This window comes from Engystomops pustulosus, chromosome 2 (assembly GCF_040894005.1).
Source record: "Engystomops pustulosus chromosome 2, aEngPut4.maternal, whole genome shotgun sequence".
NCBI classification, from domain to species: domain Eukaryota; kingdom Metazoa; phylum Chordata; class Amphibia; order Anura; family Leptodactylidae; genus Engystomops; species Engystomops pustulosus.
The window spans coordinates 52,476,653-52,495,428 of NC_092412.1; the positions used below are offsets into that span (position 1 = coordinate 52,476,653).

Below are 18,776 nucleotides of genomic sequence, written 5' to 3' on the forward strand. Positions count from 1 at the left end.
TATTTTCTATTTATAATATATACATAGCATATGTAATATATATGTAATAAACATTGGCAGAAGCACTTGCGCTTTTATATAATATTAGAGGGGAAACAGATATTTTTATTTTCTATGCAAGCTTGAAGAATCCTTTATGGAAATGTTTATATCGTATGTAAAAAAAAAAAAATGGACTCGAAATAAAACAGAACGTTTTACTCTTCCTTGTACGTCTGTCAATTATTGCCCTCTGGATCACGACACGATATAAAAAAAGGTGTACACAAAGCCAAGCGAGTAAATAGAGATCTGTGTTTTATTATATGTATATAAACATGGATATTGATTATGTACAGACATTGGGATATGTTCTAGTGCAATTCGGCTGAACCGTAACAAAAATTCAAAATGGTCAGAGGTGTATGGAGAATGATGGGCGGCATAGGCAGCAGACAAGAGAGCTTGGAAAAGGGGGACTGAGCCCAAGGACACACGGGTCACTACTGCAGCACCCAAGGCCAGCGACACTTGATAGTGGTCGGTCCGAGAACCGGCCCGATTTCATATACCAACCACAGTGCCCAGGATGGTAGAAGGGACTCCTTGCATCATATCACTATGATGCACTACGAGTCTCATCCTCGACTTCGGTCAGTCTATGAAATCTTGAACCATGATTTACAGAGAGACCACAGTCATGTCCCGCTGGCCTAAGAGTGCATTCACACACAGCATTTATATTGCATCTTTCGATTTTGTGAATAAGAAAAGAGAGTGCTAGGAAATTCCAGCAATTATTACAAGACTGCATCACCATGAAATACTGTATCAGCAGGTAAGTGATTATAATCCCATTACTGACTGTCCCACTACCCCAGATATACAGAGGTTTCCCTCTGTACGGCGACATGCAGACTGCTGTAGTGCACCGGCAAAGATTTCCACATGAATTAGCCTGATAATTTGGCACTATAGATATACAGTTCCTATAATGTATTACAGTAGAATGAATCCCAATATCACTCCCCTTACTGCAGTTCCTCAAACGTTCATCTTTCCACCCTGTGAGTGACAATCTTCTTACATGTAACAATATGATCAGAGAGGTCTCCCTGTCCCATGGGATTGTCAGGAATGCAGGTCCATCACACCTTGTATGACGTCACTGGACTAGTGTCAATAGGGAATGTAGCAGCATCAACTAGTAAGTATTATCTGGGCCCCATGACCTCAATATCAGAACACCCGTTCTGCTCCGTTCATTTACAAACAGATATTTGGTTTATTCTGTAAAGTTGCCCATACACCCGGCATCAGATCAGGCGATCCTGGCGATTTGCGCAGGAAAGATGGATCGGGCATGCTGGCTTTCATCATGCCTGATCCTTTCGCCCTCAAGGAAAGCTAGACATCTGGTACTGAGCGTTGGCTCCTCCAGTACCGTAAAACAAAAACAATACAACTCTCATGACTAAACCGCCTACAAGTTAGCTACAGATCCCGCCTAAGACATTCCTATCTGCCTTGAGAAGTGACATGCATGCACGGCTTTCTCCATCCAGAGAAGAGCAACGCAATGGGAGACAGTGGTGGGATGACCCTCCTTCTCGTTTGGGGAATACCCTGTTTATTTCGAATCTTAAATAAAACTCTTATTTTCCTTTTATGCCACAATGATCTCCTCAAAAATACATAAAACCTTATACAAAGTAAAAATTAAAAACTCAGGGCTGAGTTTTCAAAATAAAACCGTATTTAAAAAATAACAAAAAAAACTCATTTACCCGTTTTGCTCGGGTACAATACGGCTACAGAAGCCTCTGTAGTACAGCCTTTCCTTATAAGCCAAAATCAACTTAGTAAAAAAAAAAAGTGCAGACGCCACAGAAAACTACCAAAACCAGGACCCCATGAACTCCCATCAGGCTCTGCGCCTGAAAGCAGGGTAACAAGCAAAAAAAAAAAAAATAAAAACAACTCTAGGGGTAGATATGGTGACAGCACAGTGACACAGAAGAACTAGCAGCAGAATTAGAGGTAGTTATGCCATGTAATATATACCAGTCACCACATGGACATATAGATCTCTGTATTCCATACAGCAATGTAGACGTCACTCACTGCGCACAACGGGACATGGAAACCTGTGCACGGATCCAGAAAAAAGATTAAAGCCTAGAAAGGGTCAGGAGATTGTCTAAAGCTGACAGACACGGGGGCAGGGACCTGACACTTTCTTGATGGATACGTACAGGATACATCACATTAGGATATGACAATGGGATGTGTTGCACACCACCTGCATAGTGGCGTTCGTCACCTGTAGCATCATGAGCTGTAAGAGTTAATGTGTGGTCAACGGGGAGTAATCCCTGTCAGATCCCTCTAACCTGAGAATAAGAGGATCGGGCATTGACACTCACTATGCCCGGATCCATACTCCCTCCCTGATGTCTGGGGGCCCCATTATACAATAGACGCTTAGTCGGTCGTTCCAAAAATAACGCATTGTTACCGTACGTCTGTGGAGATCTCCAGCCTTTGGTATACATGAAAGGTTTCTATAGCACCAGATGCCAGGCCTGTAAGTACCCGGAATACACTGCATTCCTTCTTCTGAACCACAACGCCATGGAACGAACATTCCAGCTATTATAATAGACCAATCTATGCCGCATTGTAGCTAATGAGAGAACACCGTGCTCATGGGGTATCAGCTGGGATACAGCCCCTCTGCATCTGGTTATAGAGGTTCTCCTCCGACACCCTTGTGTTCCTTAAACACATCTTGTCTTCTGCTATGCCAAAATCAAACAGGCAATGAGCACTGCGGAGCCCACATTGACAAGCCACTGACACACGTTTCCAGACACGAAGAAGCACTATCACAAGCCCACGTGCAAATCGTGCATGATCGGGGGAGGGGGGTTATGGGAAAGATGGCAGATGAATGCAATGTGCTTTCCCACTGATGTCAATCTTTCACCCACTCAGTGGGTGCAGGTCCACTTTGACTTTCTCGCCACTGCTCAGCATTCCTATGGTGGGATAGAAACCCCCCTGAGGCAAAATGGATTCCTTCTTCCCAATGATCTTTCCATTTCTTGTGAAGAAAACCTGCAGGAGGATACAAACATTTATTATCCAGCATCAGTTACTGTGATAAAGAGACTGCACATGAATCTACCAGACCTCTTTCCTTCATAGTGTAACATTTATTAACTTTGCATTATTCCACTCCATTTCTGGAGCTAAATAATGGGCTTCTGTCTCACCCCCGGTGCTTTATGCACATCAATACCGATCAGTACTTAATCACGAACGTAGAGATTGTTACAGGAAGTAGAGGACAGTGTATGGGAGACATTATATGCTAATCCCTAAAATGACTACACGGCTTGGAAGGCGAGTATCTGTGCAGATGCAGGTAATCTACAGCCGTACGAGGCAAGCAGCTCCATCACTTACCACAACTTTCCTGCCCTCATGATCCCGCTCAATCTCCTCCTCTTCTTCTTCCTCATCTTCCTCCTCCCCATCCTCGTCTTGGTGCTGCTCTCGCCGGAGGTACATTACATTCCTGATCCCACGCGGCTGCAGCCTCATCTCCTTCATGTCACTGCTGTCATCACTCTCTCCTACAATGTAAGCAGTTATACACGGGGGTTACATACATCCAGGGTGAGCAGATGGAAATCCTGCATAATACTAAATATTTTACCTTCACTATCAAGTATATAGTCCCTTGGAAACATTATTCCGCATCCCATAATGTCTCCCTTATAGCAGCGTGGACCAAATGGATCCCCCACTCCACTGCCATGAAAGATCTTCCCATCATCTGTCAAAGTTAGGTACATGTTAGCTATAAGACATTAAATACATACGAGAGAAGCAACATGCCCTACATGCCAGGGGAATGCACTGGAAATCTAGGAAACGTCAGCCAAAATCCACCTAAGCAAGGATTTTGACCTGGATTTTCTGGTGGAAAATCTTGGCTTTATATCACTGTGTGAACTAAAGGAAATCATGATAAACTAGGGATACTTGCTCCTAGATCCAGGCACCGTGGCCATAGTAATCTTGTTATCCGTGGCCTCCTTCCTTCTAAAATCAACTTTTATGCTAATGAGCCACAAAAGCTCTGAAAGGGGGTGTTATCAGAGCACCTCCCTGCTGTAGCTTCATTGGCTGTACAGAAGCACTTTCCTGCTCCCACTGTGTGAGATTACAGCAGGCAAAGGGGGAGGGGGGAGTGCTGAAATAACAAGGATAGGGGATACAGTAACAGCCTGTGAAGCTAAAGCAAGGAGGGACTCCATGGTTTATCATGCTCGATTTTGATGGTAGATTTCCTTTAATCATCCAGTCCTCTTAAAATCCAGTATCCACAGTCACTATATCACTACAAGAAAATCATTATACCTGCATGATATGCAACTGAACCACGACTCCAGCCGGGGTGCCTATTTTTGGGGTAATCCTGTATAACAAAACAAAAAAAGGTGCAAAGGTTAATCAGTAACTATGACCTTATTATCTAGGCTGTAAGAGAGATCTTGGAAAATAAATGGGCAGAGGAGAAAACATGAATTTCACCCAAAACTGGAATGGCACGTTGCCCGCTAAATAATCTGAAACATACTGGGGGAGGGGCAGAGACCAAAACCATGCTCACCTTTCTTGCTAGTCCTAGAGCAATATAGCATTTCTCTCCAGGATCAACGATTTCCACCTCAAAGTAGTGACTGCGAGTGCTGAGAGAATGGCGAGCCTGCGCCAGGCCCACATCAATGATACTTTTTCCCTTACCAACATATTCCAGGAGCTAAGGGAAGAAAAATATTAACTAATTAAGATATAGATAGATTCAGAGTGAAAACTACAGGTATAAGCAAGCACTGGGCGAAATAATTAACTGCTAAGCTACCATGGAAACCCTTTGGCACTTGTGTTATGGGGTGCTGCATGGGTGACAGAGGGAGGCCACTCACAGATAAGCCCCATCATAGGAAAACAATTCATGAGAAAGTCACGGCTAAAGCCACAACTGTGGTCAGTCTATGAAAAACGGACCACGTGCAGGCGATCTAACAGCCGATAAGACTCTGAGCATTATAGTGATATGTTATGCAAGGAGCCCCTTCTCTTCTGTGGAACTAAAGCACCAAGTGCCACTACCATCCCCCCGCTGCCAGGGGCCATAACATACAAGGCCATATAAACTAGTTATGTCACAGTGTGAGTCAGTAATAAAAAATGTACATGGTTTACAACACAAAATTAAAATTTCTTACCGTTCCAGAAACTCTGACATCATGTAGTCTCCCCCACTCATCCTCATAGCTGTCCACCATCATTATGCTGTCGTCGTCCTCACAGCCAAGTTCTGCATTTAGATGAAGGCGGACTTCCTCCCCTAGAGAGTGCATCCCCACAGCTGGGAACAGGCCATCGGGAGATAAGGGCATCACCGTGCTGCCCACCTGGAATTGATAAACCAAAGTCTTTGATGAGAAAAGTATCAACTACTTCTTAGGCTGAATTCACACTTTTCTGTGATCGACTGCTGAGGACTGAACACTGTGCATAAGATTGTGCATCATATAATCAGAGTTCTTGTTTCCCGATATGTAGCAGAGCAGACTATGTACTATTGGCTCTGCTACATATGAGGGAAACAAGAACTCTGTGCATCATCATATGTCAATCTTATGAACAGTGTTCAGTCTCCAGCAGTCATCAGTTCGTGGCACTTATTACATCCGTGATCATGGTCACTGAAAAACATGAATCCAAATTGTGGCTTCTCTTACCCGTTTTCCATTCTTTGTAAAGAAAATCTGAGCAGTCTGTACGTGGAAGGAACCGGGCTCTATACCACAACCGATCCGATCCCCAGAACTGCACTTTGTGCCAAACTGCCGGCCTTTTGCTCTCCCGTTATACAGCCTGAAAAATAATACAGAGCATTATCCTATGGGCAGGTAAAAGGTAGTACACATCACCTGCATCATATTTCTTGTAGCATTTGTGAGACAAATTTTATAAGTTCTGGACGGCTGTAGCAATTCATTAATAAGCCTTACAAGACTTTTTTCTGAATTTACCTTGTGATATCAATGGAAAGATGTGACTGGCATAAATAATTTATTTAAAAAAATTGCTCCATGGTCTCCATTCGCCCAATGTAAATAACTCATATACAGGCAGCCCCCGGGTTACGTACAAGATAGGTTCTGTAGGTTTGTTCTTAAGTTGAATTTGTATGTGGTCTCTGTGACAAATGGATTTTAAAAATGTTGGATTGTCAAAAGAACCAGGATTAACAATAAAGCTTCATTAAGCTTAAAGAGGACCCGTCACCCCATTTATCGGCACTAGGAGCTGCTTACTAAAGTAAGCAGCTCCGAGTGCTTGATCAAACGTCGCAGTGTTACAGTGATAGCGCTACTGGAAACCTCCGGTAACGCTATCAAACACTGCGGCGGGGTACAGTGTAATCATGAGGGAGTGGGGGTGGGGCGTGGCTAGGGGCGGTGACTGCCACCTAGCGCGCGGCAGTCACTGCTGGCCTATGGAGCGAGCGGGGTAGAGGCAGCGCCTCGGACCGCCCCCTCATGAATACATCGGACAGCTTTGCAAGCTGTCCGATGATTATACTGTGCCCCGCCGCAGTGTTTGATAGTGTTACCGGAGGTTTCCGGTAACGCTATCACTGTAACACTGCGGCGTTTGTTCAAGCACTAGGAGCTGCTTACTTTAGTAAGCAGCTCTTAGTGCCGACAAATTGGGTGACAGGTCCTCTTTAACCTTTAATAACTGTTATAGCTGTTTATTGTAGCCTAGGGCTAAAGTACAGTGTATTACCAACATCCAGAAGGCTGTTTGTAACTAGTGGTTGTCTGCAAGTAGGGGACCGTCTGCAAAGGCTTCAGGTTCTATGGAGCATATTCCTTGCTGGATGTGCACATGATATATAATATACATATGGAGTATACAGTGTACAGGTGATATTACAGAACATTTTTGTGATGATTTATATTAGTGAAATAAAAATAAACCGTTCCCTTTCCCCTCCATTGTTCAGGCGACGGCCAGGAGGATTTCCTGCCTGGTATCTTACACTGGAATACAAGGCTGCGGCTTCCTCAGACATTGCCACTGTCATAAATTTACATCTGTTTCGTCAGCCACTACTATATCCCTACATAGAAAAGCAGCCTGCCTATTAAAGGGGTTGTCCGATAGGTCATCTTCCCCTATACGCTGAAAGCGGACAGACATCTTTGAGCAAAATTCACAATAAGGCTACATTCACACGACCGTAGTGGTTTTGGCTGTAAATACGCCCCCCCCATGTCGGTAATGGGCACACGGAGCGATACAGTGCTGCACATGTACAGCACCGTTCCGCTCCGTACATGGGGAAAAGATGGGGCACATCCTAACTTCCCCCACAGTGCACAGTGGATCGATATTTAGAGGGGATACATTTGTGTGATTCTAGCATAATTATGTGATTGTTTTCCCTAGCGTCGACAGCTGGGAGCCAAGGCAAGTCACTGATTTTAGGGACGTGCCAATGACACACCAGTCTCTACAGGACACACAGGCAGCTGCTGCCATCAGCTCAAGTGAGGCAGAAAGTTTATCATATAAAAATGTAAATATCATTTAAATATAAAATGGGTTTATTAGTATTATACTTTTCATTATACTTTTTTTGTGGCAAACCCTTTACATCCACATTGCTGCTTATTATTTTTGTCAGGCTCAGGTCTCTACCCCTGCACACTGCCCACAGCTTACCTACCAGTTTTAGGCAGTTATAATTAATTTGATGTCCCTGCACTGGCCTTCCTTGTACCCACTTTGGTAAAGTTTAGTGTTCGGGGTGGAAAAACGTCTTAAAAAATACAAGTCTCCCCCAACGAGTCTTCCTTTGTCTGAGTAGATCTGAACTCCTGATTGTTCCCCTCATTCATTACCTGAACCCCTTGCAGTAAGACGCCACTTACTTTCCATCATCCGCATGATACGCCACCGAATCCGGCAGCCAACCCGGTTGATGATCCAGACTGTAATACTGTGGTACTAATCCTACAGCAATTGTTCCTCGAACACCACGATCCACAATAGACACCTAAGATAACACACAAAGCACAGGCCCAACATCAAATTATCAGATTATGGATATTGGTTATTCAGTTCTGACAAAATATGATGATGGACGACATCAGAGAGGATGTGCAGCCCCCGGAGACTTTATACAACTCTGCATTAACTATTTAGAGAATAAATCCTCAGAGACATCCGAGACCATCTCCCACTACACACCACATAACCTCATAGTAAGCAGCACTTAATGCTGTGGTTTGACCGATCACACCAGCCACTCACTTACCTCAAAGTAGTTATTGTCTTTACTTAGTGGTCGTGGTGCAACGTAGCAGCCGACTTCCCCAGAGTTTCCGTGATAACTGAGGAGAGAATGAAGCAAATTAGATGTTTGGTGGCTCATACACAACACCAACTCTTTCAAGGGGTTGGCCACTTTACCTCACATTTTTGTAATGTGTGTGTGTGTGTGTATATTACACAATTTACCAATATAACTCTAATAACAGTTCTGTGCTGCTTTCTTGATATGTAAAGTGAATCCTCCTGTCTTTTACCTCATCAGACAGACATTCCTGGCCATAAAATGGCGGATGGAGGGTCGTGTGATCTCTGACCATGAGCAATGATAGATAGAGATCACATGACCTTCCATCTGCGGCCATTTTATGGCCAGGAATCTCTGGCTGATGAGGTAAAAGACAGGAGGCTTCACTTTACATACGTTTGTGTGACGGGCATATGGGGTTATATTTCTCACAAGAGGCTAGGGCCATGGGTTTTATTTTAGGAACATCTCATCCAGAGAATTCCTGGAGCAAATAATGTAACATAAATGTGGTTCTTAGAACTTGCAGAGGGAACAAGTAAAACCAAACAGATTAATGTCACTCAGCCATGGATTTAATGAATATATTTCCTCCCCCACCACCTATACCCAGAATGCACATGTCTGACAGGGGAGGCTCATTGCAGGTTTCTTGCTGGGTTTTACAAGTAGAGAATCTGCACTCTACTTGTATCCTAAAGGAGATTTCCATCTTTGGTCTCAATAGATGATAGGTTTGGGTCTAAAGTCTTTGTGTAGCTCCAGTCATACGAGTCAGGACTATATAGCACATAAGGAGCCGAACGCAAGTGAAGCTCTATTAGAGGTTACAGAAAGGAGCAGTCCCCAAAATATGCTATGGCCCATTATATCCCCAGAAAAATAAACAATGACCAGCAAGATCAGGGACGGGTAAGTATTCTTGGCCATTTGTTGTATAACGGGAGCATTTTTATATGTTTTTACCTCTTGTTCCCCCTATTTGTAGTACTGTCCATCTGACTCTGTGCTGAGATTATGGACCACGTCAGTTTCATCAGCGCTGGAACACGAGGCGACCCGTACATAACGACTTGTGACTGCAGATCCCAGAACACAGGAAGTCTTATAGGAAATCAGGCCTGTCCCACACACTATTAATTAGGGAACAAGATGGGATCGGCCAAGATTACGCTGCGATACAGGCGGCAGACTCCCTGCTACTTCCCTTCATTCATCACTGAAAATATTAAGAAAGCAAAGCACGGCCGGACAGTCCAGAAGAGAGACACGGCTACGTATTATCCTTATTACATAGCACCATGGATTCTGGAGCGCCGGATATGGGTCTTGGGGAGGGGACACAGGAGAGGTTGGGAAATTTTTATGGGAACAGCAGAGTAGTAGAGAGCAAGTAGAAAATCTTTAGGGACCATTCCCTACAAGGAAGCTATGGTAAGGAGGAGAGAATAGACAGGCCTGTGAATAGATGGTGAATAATCTAAAAAAAAAAAAATAAGTTCTGCACGTCTCATTTTGTGGTCCAGTTTGTTATCGTTAGAGACATTTGCTTTCAGTCAGTGAATGGAAACATTTAGGAGGCTGGTACATGACACTTGTCGGTCAGCGACTCACAGAACATGTGTTGGCCAGATTTCATGGAGACTCTACAGTGCATGCGCAGATGCCGGGTACTCGGACGAGGGCGAGCAGCTACGAAGAGCTGCGTGCCGAAGATGCAATGGTAGGCGGAGAAAAGAGGCTACTGGGGCGTGGAGTAGCCGCGACGTGTAGCCTGATGTCCGGCTACTCCACACCCCAGTAGCTGCTTAAAAAAAATTTACATATGGCCCGATTAAAGTTTTCTTAAAGATAGCCGGGACGTGAGGATCAGCCCAAAAAAGGGCTATCCTCACGTCCCATTCATCCACCTACCACCCGATCTACCTTTATAGGTGGAATCGTGGTGGTAGGTGCCCTTTAATGTATCTGCACAAGCGTGATCAGCCCATACTTTAATCCAATTTCACAGACTGCACAATTTTGTACCTGAAGGGAGGCCCTGCATCATATGATGCAAGGACTCCCTGCATGAAGGTCAAACTGCAGCTCCAGTAATGTAATAACTGTTACATCACCAGTGCTCTCCAGCAGAGAGGTGGGTCCTTGCATCATATTTCTCAATGATACAATAACTCCCATCCTGTGTAACGTGTGCAGTCTGTGGGATCGGACCATCCAAAATCTAAACAAAATAGACATTTATCTATGCACGTATTTTATGCAGATTTGTGGTTTCTGTATTCTGGTTTTCATGTGGATTTGTGAGAAAAATCTGTATGAAATCTGCATTGTTCTACAGTGCTACTTTGCAGATCCTATTCTATTACGGTTCTTTAAAAAAAAAAAAAAAAAATCTGTAAAGTCGCAGCACAAAAGTTGAAAGGATCACAAATAATTTTTTTATCGCACATAGCTCGAAATTTTCAAAGACGTACTGTCTGGTAGGGGGCACGGTATTCTGTGTCCCCTCAAAGTGTAAAGGATTGTTTTGGCTGACCCTACACCAAAGTATCTATGTGCAGTCTGAAATTTTGGGGGGTTGGGTTCCTCTTGCACAAGTGAAAATCTCTTTTTGATGCAAAGTTCTAGAGTAATTATTGCTTCATTCCAAGGATGGGAATTACTCCAAACAAAACGTGGATCTTCTCAATGCCTCATGAAGGACGCCCAACCCTACACTAACACAATGTGATCTGGACAAGGTTGGGAACATCACCCATTGAAGGCAAACAGGACTGACTCTATTCACAGATAGCCAGCAGAGTAAGGTTTAACACAAAAGCTAGAAGTTTTACAATAGCAATGACCCCTAATCTATTGTACTGTGCATGTATAAGGTTTATTTGTTAGGTCTAGGTTTGCATCAGATTTTTTTTGGTCTTCCAATAGTAATGAATGGCAGATGTTAATACCACTAGACAGGTATAGAGTTACATACATCTGGCCTACGTGTGCATGCAGAGAAGTGTAAAATGTTACTTAACAGTAACAGTAAGGATTTATATGGCGTTTTCCTTACAGGCATCGATACAGGACAGGGGGCGTAACTTGAGGGGGTGCAGAGGGAGTGATTGCAACCGGGCCCAGGAGGCTTAGGGGCCCATAAGGTCTCCCTTTCCAATATGAGAAGACTAGTACTATACACCATACATTATAGTCGGGGGCCTGGCACGGACTTTGCACTGGGCCCCATCAGCTTCAAGTTACAACACTGGCTCAGCCTGTTGCATGATGAAGGCTGGCAGTGCTGCAGGGGGTTTTATGGGGTAATCTTATAGTAGAAGTCCTATGATTGGTGGGGTGCAGTATACAACATGCGAGTCTCTAAAACAGAATGAATAGAGACAATAGAAGAAAACAAATGTTGGTTCCATTATCTTCCCAATACACAAGCATGCTCGGTCATCTGACCCATTCTTCCCTGCACCCCCCAACCCCCCAAAGACTTGCACACCAAGTCATCTGAAACTAACTTTCCCCCATACAGAGACTGACACTGCAGAAGTGCATGTGCATTGCTCTATAGAGACTTAAGGGACCCAGGTACACTACTACCTCCCTCAGGTAGCATACAATATGGCCTTTCAAGTATTCCCTCTTTATGTGAAATCTCATCCATTGACCTATAAATTATCTTCCCCAAATCAGGTAAATATGACTATCTCATGCGAAAACAGGATGAGAAAAGTTTAGTGGCTGCCGGGGTAGTGTCACTTTAGAAGCCACCATCTTCTGCTCTATAGTACCTTTCCGGTGTCATATTGAAGATAGTAATCTCATCTTTCAGATCACATCAGGTTTACGGATTTGTGAGCTACAGAACTGGAGATACAGACAGCTAAAGAGATAGATAGAATTGCAAATTGCAGATAAAGATTCTGACTATTTTTTTTTTAACTTCCCTTACGTCTAGTCCTTTAACTCAAAATGCCATAAGCCTGATGGAATATGAAAGATGAGATTCATGTTTCAAGGTATTAAGAGAACCAAAGATCGGGTCTTCCCCTGCAACCACTTTTCACATGAGGCGAGTCATGTTTAGAATGCGAGAAGCATCATTTTCCGGATGGAGGGAGATTTTTTGAGGTTTGAGATAAAATAAGGAATCCTAGATAGGTTAGGGGCTAACTTGCTATGACTGGAGAACCCCTTTAAGACTCTACTGGGCCTTAACATGGTAGATAACAGGGAACTGTGGATTACATTCATTTGGGAAGTAGAAGGAACAGATATTGGTTTATGGGCTCCACGAGAAACACAAACTTTATCTGGTTAGGAAATATTCTTATTAATTGGAAGAACTTGGAATGGTTCCCCACCTTAGGGTGTCCCCATCTACCATAATATGCTTGGCTCTCTCCTGGTATCGCACAGCCCGAACCTCACGGATTTCCCGAATTCGCCGTCTCCAGTTGAGGAATCGGTAGTGAAGGTTCAGGTCGTCCATGTCTTAGCCTGAAAATGGTAAACGAGGGGGAAATTATTGTGTGCAGAATCATGGAGGATGTTGTAGCCATTGTACGATCCAGACAATACTACTATGGTCTCCAAGAGGATGCTCACCCTACTAAGGCCTCCTTCCTTCTAAAATCAATTGTTTAAATTAAGAGGCTGAAGGGCTCTGGGGGGTGTACCCATAGGCCCTCAGTGCTGCAGCATCACTTTACCCCTCCCTCTGGCTGGTGTAATGTAACACAGAGGTGGGGGTAGGGTGGAGGAGAGATTGCTCCTGCACAGTGTAAGCTGCAGTACAGAGGGGCCCTTTTGGCTCAATAGCATAATTTTAAAAGTTGATTTAGAAGGAGGGATGACATGGAAAATAAATATAAGAAGGTGCCCGTGACTGATGGTCATTGGTGCCTTGAATGTCCAGGTCAATTTTTGCAGGTCTGTTCTGCACTTCTATAAATGACAATATCTCTGGAAAACCTTGCAATTTTTAACTCTGATTTTCTCATAACACGTGAGACTAACTTGATAGACTTGTTTTATCAATTACATATTTTTATCTTTATACAATTTGCCAATAATTGACTACAAACACCTATATCTCCTCAACCCCGTCACCTAGAAACACAATACCAGTGTCATATTAAACAGGAGAGTCTCCCTTTTAATATGATATAAGGATTGTGTATGAATGCTTACGGACATATCTACATACATACACACACACACACACACACACACATATATATTATATATTATCCTGATAGGACACTGGAGTTGTGTTTCAAGGTGCCAGGGTTCAGGAGATATAGGCGTTTGAAGAGGGCTACTTTATACATTTTGGGAAGCATGGTGGCTCAGTAGTTTGCACTACAGCCTTGCAGCCCTCAAGTTCAAGACCCATCCAGATCAACATCTGCAAAGAGTTTGCATGTTATCTCCGTGGGTTTCCTTCGGGTCCTCCGGTTTCCTCCCACACTCCTAAACATACTGGTAGGTTGATTAGATTGTGAGCCTCATTAGGGACAGGGACTGATTTGGCAAGCTATGTGTAGCGCTGCGTAATCGGTGTGCACTATATAAATAAAGGAATTATTATTATAAAGGTCCTTTCTGCACGGGGCATGCACAGATAGGACATATATAGACATATGGCAGTCATGAAGGGGTTAGTAGCAAAATTGAATAAACCTTTATCAAAACTTGTTAAATAGATGTGCGGAGCCATGCACAGATTCAGTTACAAAAGCAGAGGGTGCATGTACTTCTGCAAACTATAATCTCAACCCCTCTACAGCTCCTTCTCCACTCTGCCCTCAGCTGTCAGGCACCTCACGTGGCTAGAACTTCTGAACACCTAGAAACACTGGTGTCATATTAAAGAGGAAATCTCCTTTTTGATATTGCACTAGAATTGTGTTTCTAGATGCCACAGAATTCACTATTAAAGTTGGGAATGTAGAGATGTATAAAAATATCTTATTTTCCACCACAACTTTAGCATAGGATATCTCCGGTGTGGTGGCACATCCAGCATAGAGTAGGGGACAGCTAGATAACGAATGACAGAAGGAGGAGAGTGATAAATTCTTCCCATGGACTGAAGACAGTTGTGTGAGGGCCCTCACAAAGTACCAGGTTTTGGGGATATCTGCACAATGCTGTGTGACCATGGGGATGACATAATCAAAGGTCATATCACTAAACCTAAAATAACACAAGACTCATAAACTAAAGAAATGCATCCAGGTGCTAAATTAAACATTAAAATATAAATCTGAAAAATGTGTCTAAAAATGTGTGAAATACTAGAAAATAAGAATATTTCATGATATATTAGTAGAAGGATCTGCAGATAGTAAGTGACCGGCAGCCTTGACCCCATCCACTGCCCTTCAGATCCGTATTAGGGATGATTCTGGTGGGATTGGAACAGAACCGGGCTTGGTTTCACACAACTTGTTTTGTGAACTATAATAAAGTGCAGTTTTATATCAGCGCCTTGTTCCACATCTGACGTGCGGCATCTTTTTTGGGCTGCAAAAACCACATGACATCTGTGTGTAGTGTTTTCAGTAGCCTCAGACCTGCATGATGCAGGCCAGCGACAAAACCACAAGTATGAATAGCGCCCTAGGCATCTTATCAGCAACAACACTAGAATTGGAAATTAGATTTTTATTTATTTTTAACATGTTTTTCATTATGTCATAAAGAATATTAGAACTCATTCTACAAAAAAAAAAAAAAAATGCGATAACATTCAGCAAGAAAGATTTCTGCAGACATAGGGGGAGATTTATCAGAAGTGTCTGAGGTAAAACTGTTCAAGTTGCCCATGGAAACCAATCAGAGCTCAGCTTTAATTGTATAAACAGCTGTGGGAAAATGAAAGCTGAGCTCTGATTGGTTGCAATGGGCAACTAGAACAGTTCTGCTCTGACACTTCTGATAAATCTCCCCCTATATCTCTCATATATAATATAGAAGGCTCAGTTCTCACTACCGTCAGATTTCCTTTTATCTCAGTCACCTAAGTTGATAAATAAAATGGATATAAACTGAACACATCTGTCAGTACTCGCCGTTTATGAATTTTTATGACAAATCATTAATCTCATATCCATCTATTTATTCTCTCTCATCTACCCAGTTAATACTATATACCTATCTATACATTTATCCTATATGACATATGAGTGTATGCGGACACCCTCAGATGGTTCTGCCTCACACAACCCACATCTATATTTCTACCTCATGTTTATCTATAATCTCTGTATATCTGACATGTGTGTACGCTAACACCCCCAAAAATGTGTGCCACACAGAAACATCTACATTTCTATCTAGAGAGATACTGTGGGGGAGATATATCGCTGCTTCTACTGGTAAAAAAAAGCAGTGGAATAATAGCATATTCTTGTGCAGTGCTAGAATTTGCAATTAAGGTGTGTAGGGGGTATAGCGGTGCTCAGGGGCAGTGGAGGGTGTGGGCACGGGGTGTTGCCACACCTTTCCTGTGTTCTTTTGCAAAACCAGAGAACTTTTGTTTTTATGCAAAACTACTCCAGGTGCGACCTCTTGATGTATCCGGCGCTCTGAGGTGGGCTAGGCCACGATCATACGTTATAAACCTCCCCTCTATGTCTATGCGTATCGACCTAAGGCTACATTCACACCACCGTTGGGGGACTTCGGTACGGCCGTCGTATTTAGATCCCCCATAGGCCGGCAATGGGCGTGCGGCGTGGTATGGAGTGATACGGTGCTGGACGCGTGTGGCACCGCACCGTTCCATACCCGGGGAAAAGATAGGACATGTCCTAACTTTTCCCGTAATACGGCGCCATATCTGTCTATGGATAGGGGTGGGTGCAAGCAGCGCTGACTCCTCCTCCTCTCCTGTGCACCGCCGTGCCATAGCACATATGTCTGAATGTAGCCTAACCTTATATAATAACTGACACGTCTTATAACAATCCACTGCACTGGAAAAATGATAACATCCGTTTTGCTGCATAAATTACAGCAGCCACCTAATTTTCCATAAGAAAAGCACATATACCGATACCTGCCCAACCAACTAGAACAGATAAGAGAACATTTACATTGTTATGGATACAGTGTGAAAGGAAACCTACATTAATATCACTAGAAGAATTTTCTGCTTAATTCATGAAGCGAAAAATGGATAGAATAAAAGGTAAAATAAAGAGTCTGCAGACATCTAGACTATAGATCCTTGGAAGGGGCAGCTCTGCAGTAATGTAAGGAAGTAGGGAACTTTATACCAGCAATATCTGGGTTTTAAATATAAAATAAAGAAATAAAGCTCTCCTGTTATCACCCTAGTAGTGGAGCATGGATGGAGATAGATAAGATAGATAGATAGATAGATAGATGTGTGGGCGGCATAGGTGAGAGCACACACCGGATTATATAGTAGGAGATAGATACTATAGATTCTGTGGGCGGCATAGGTGAGAGCACACACCGGGATTATATAGTAGGAGATAGATAGGAGATAGAGGGCATAGGTGAGAGCATATGCCGGGATGATATAGATAGACACACTATAGATAGACACTATAGATAATATATGGGCTCCATAGGTGAGAGCACACGCCAGGATGATATAGTAGGAGATACACATGCATATGCCGGGCACACTGCATGACAGCAGCGCTCGGCAGGCGGCATGGCCACCTCCAGACATGTCAGGGCTCTGACTACTATCATCATACAGCGGCCTCCACACGCTGACACCGGCGGAAATCTCTTACCAGCCCCATGTCGTCCATGATGCTCCGTCAGCAGCTCACCACCCACACGTCCCCCACAGCATATGCCCAGATCACGGCTCTTACCTTCCGCCATGGATACCATCAGTTACTTCTCCCTACTCTCTCCAAGGCAGCCAATCAGTGGCCACTCACCTCACATCCCACCAATCATCGGCGTCTATTCAGAAAGACATCCAATTCAGCCTATCCGAAGCACTGTATTGTCCAAAAAGGCGGGAATAGGAGCCGAAGGATAACTTTTCTATAAGGAGTTCTAGAGCGGAAATCCTAGCTAATTTTATGGTCTTCTCTGCAGGAGACATTTTGTCTGCGTTGTACCCTTGGTTTATAATTACTTTTGAACTACAGGAAAATGGAGGAGTACGGATGTTAACTTACTGTACATCGGGGACATTTATTACAGAGTCGGAAAAAATATTTTCCACTTGTTAGGGAGAGGTTGTACTTTTAGCTTGCTGATGTGGGCTTTACCAGCGTACATAGATATTACGTGTTAGGGTTGTAGTGAGTGAGTCAGGACTGCAGGAGTAGAATGGCGGTGACGTGCTGTACACATATATATATAGTAAAGAAATGCTGTCAGACCTGAGTAACCATGTGTCATCAGTCTCAGCATTACCCAGTCATCGCTTTTTCCCCATAGGTTTAACAGGGTATTGTACTAGGAATTCGGGTGTCATAGCAAATATATAGCAGCGCAACAAACTCAAAGAGAAATACAGACCTTATGTTGCAATCGGGTGCACCAGGCATGAGGCGAGTTGAGCCTCTTGCCTCAGGGAGCAGCACTCAGTGCTGGATTATAGGGTGGGCAGGGTGCAAACCCCCACAGGAGAGAAAAGTCCTCTCCTGTGTCTTCTGTCCCACAGTAGTGCATTAACCCTTTGATGTCCCGTATGTAATAGTTGCTGCCTTACACAGGTGGCTTATTTTATTTTGGACAGCAGCTCCCAACTGTTCAGTGGGACAGTCCTGGTTTTTCACCTCCTGTCCTGTTTTCCCGTGTGGTTGGGAGAATGTCCTAGATATTCCTGCGATGTCCCGCACTCACCAGGGTTATCCCGCCTCCATGGCTCACGCTGGCTGCCACAGTGAAGCCAGAAGGCGAGTAAGCTGCATCCAATGCCACAACGATCCGGACTAGGCTTTCGTAAAAGGGAACCTGTCACCAGGGATCTAATTTTTACATAGTTACAGAAGCCTATTACAGCTGCATTGTAAATCTGTCTTTCTGCTTTCTCTAAGCATTTTCATTACAATATAATTATGTGCTATAACTTACCTTGCACCTTGACAGACTCCTCATTGTAGTCCCAGGGATTCGGCTTTAGTTTGGACGCATTTCAAAAAACATGTGACTTGTCTGTGCTGCAGACTCCTTAGCTCTCAGCCCCCATCTTTGTGCTCCTGTACAGCATTTCCCTCCTGCTCCTGGACAGCGTGAGTGCGCTGACATCAGTGGGAGAGGGAGGAGCTGGAGCTCAAAGTAAGGGGCTGAGAAGTGAGCAGAACAATCATATGTTGTTTTTGAAATGCATCCAAAC

The 18,776-nt window shown here is 43.6% G+C and overlaps 1 protein-coding gene across 2 annotated transcripts; it reads right to left on the bottom strand.

The window, feature by feature from the left end:
* Nucleotides 1-280: 280 nt before the first annotated feature.
* Nucleotides 281-17,433, bottom strand: SPRYD3 (SPRY domain containing 3). 2 transcript variants are annotated; one of them, XM_072134601.1, is made up of 11 exons: nt 17,296-17,433; nt 12,796-12,931; nt 8,393-8,468; nt 8,007-8,131; nt 5,802-5,937; nt 5,283-5,471; nt 4,664-4,813; nt 4,411-4,468; nt 3,704-3,823; nt 3,451-3,620; nt 281-3,099 (listed from the first exon to the last, which is right to left on the bottom strand). In XM_072134601.1, exons 2-11 carry the CDS (start codon nt 12,921-12,923, stop codon nt 2,965-2,967), a joined length of 1,287 nt encoding a protein of 428 aa, XP_071990702.1. In that variant the 5' UTR covers nt 12,924-12,931; nt 17,296-17,433; the 3' UTR covers nt 281-2,964. The 2 variants fall into 2 exon arrangements, with proteins under 2 accessions (XP_071990702.1, XP_071990703.1); XM_072134602.1 differs by having other exon boundaries at nt 17,212-17,303.
* Nucleotides 17,434-18,776: the final 1,343 nt, after the last annotated feature.

Coding starts and splice junctions, on each gene's coding strand:
- SPRYD3 (XM_072134601.1), bottom strand. CDS start 12,923: ATGGACGACCTGAACCTTCACTACCGATTCCTCAACTGGAGACGGCGA. Junction 8,469..12,795: donor GTAGATGGGGACACCCTAAG/GTGGGGAACCAT, acceptor TTCTCTCCTCAG/TTATCACGGAAACTCTGGGG. Junction 4,814..5,282: donor ATGTCAGAGTTTCTGGAACG/GTAAGAAATTTT, acceptor TTCTTCCCTTAG/CTCCTGGAATATGTTGGTAA.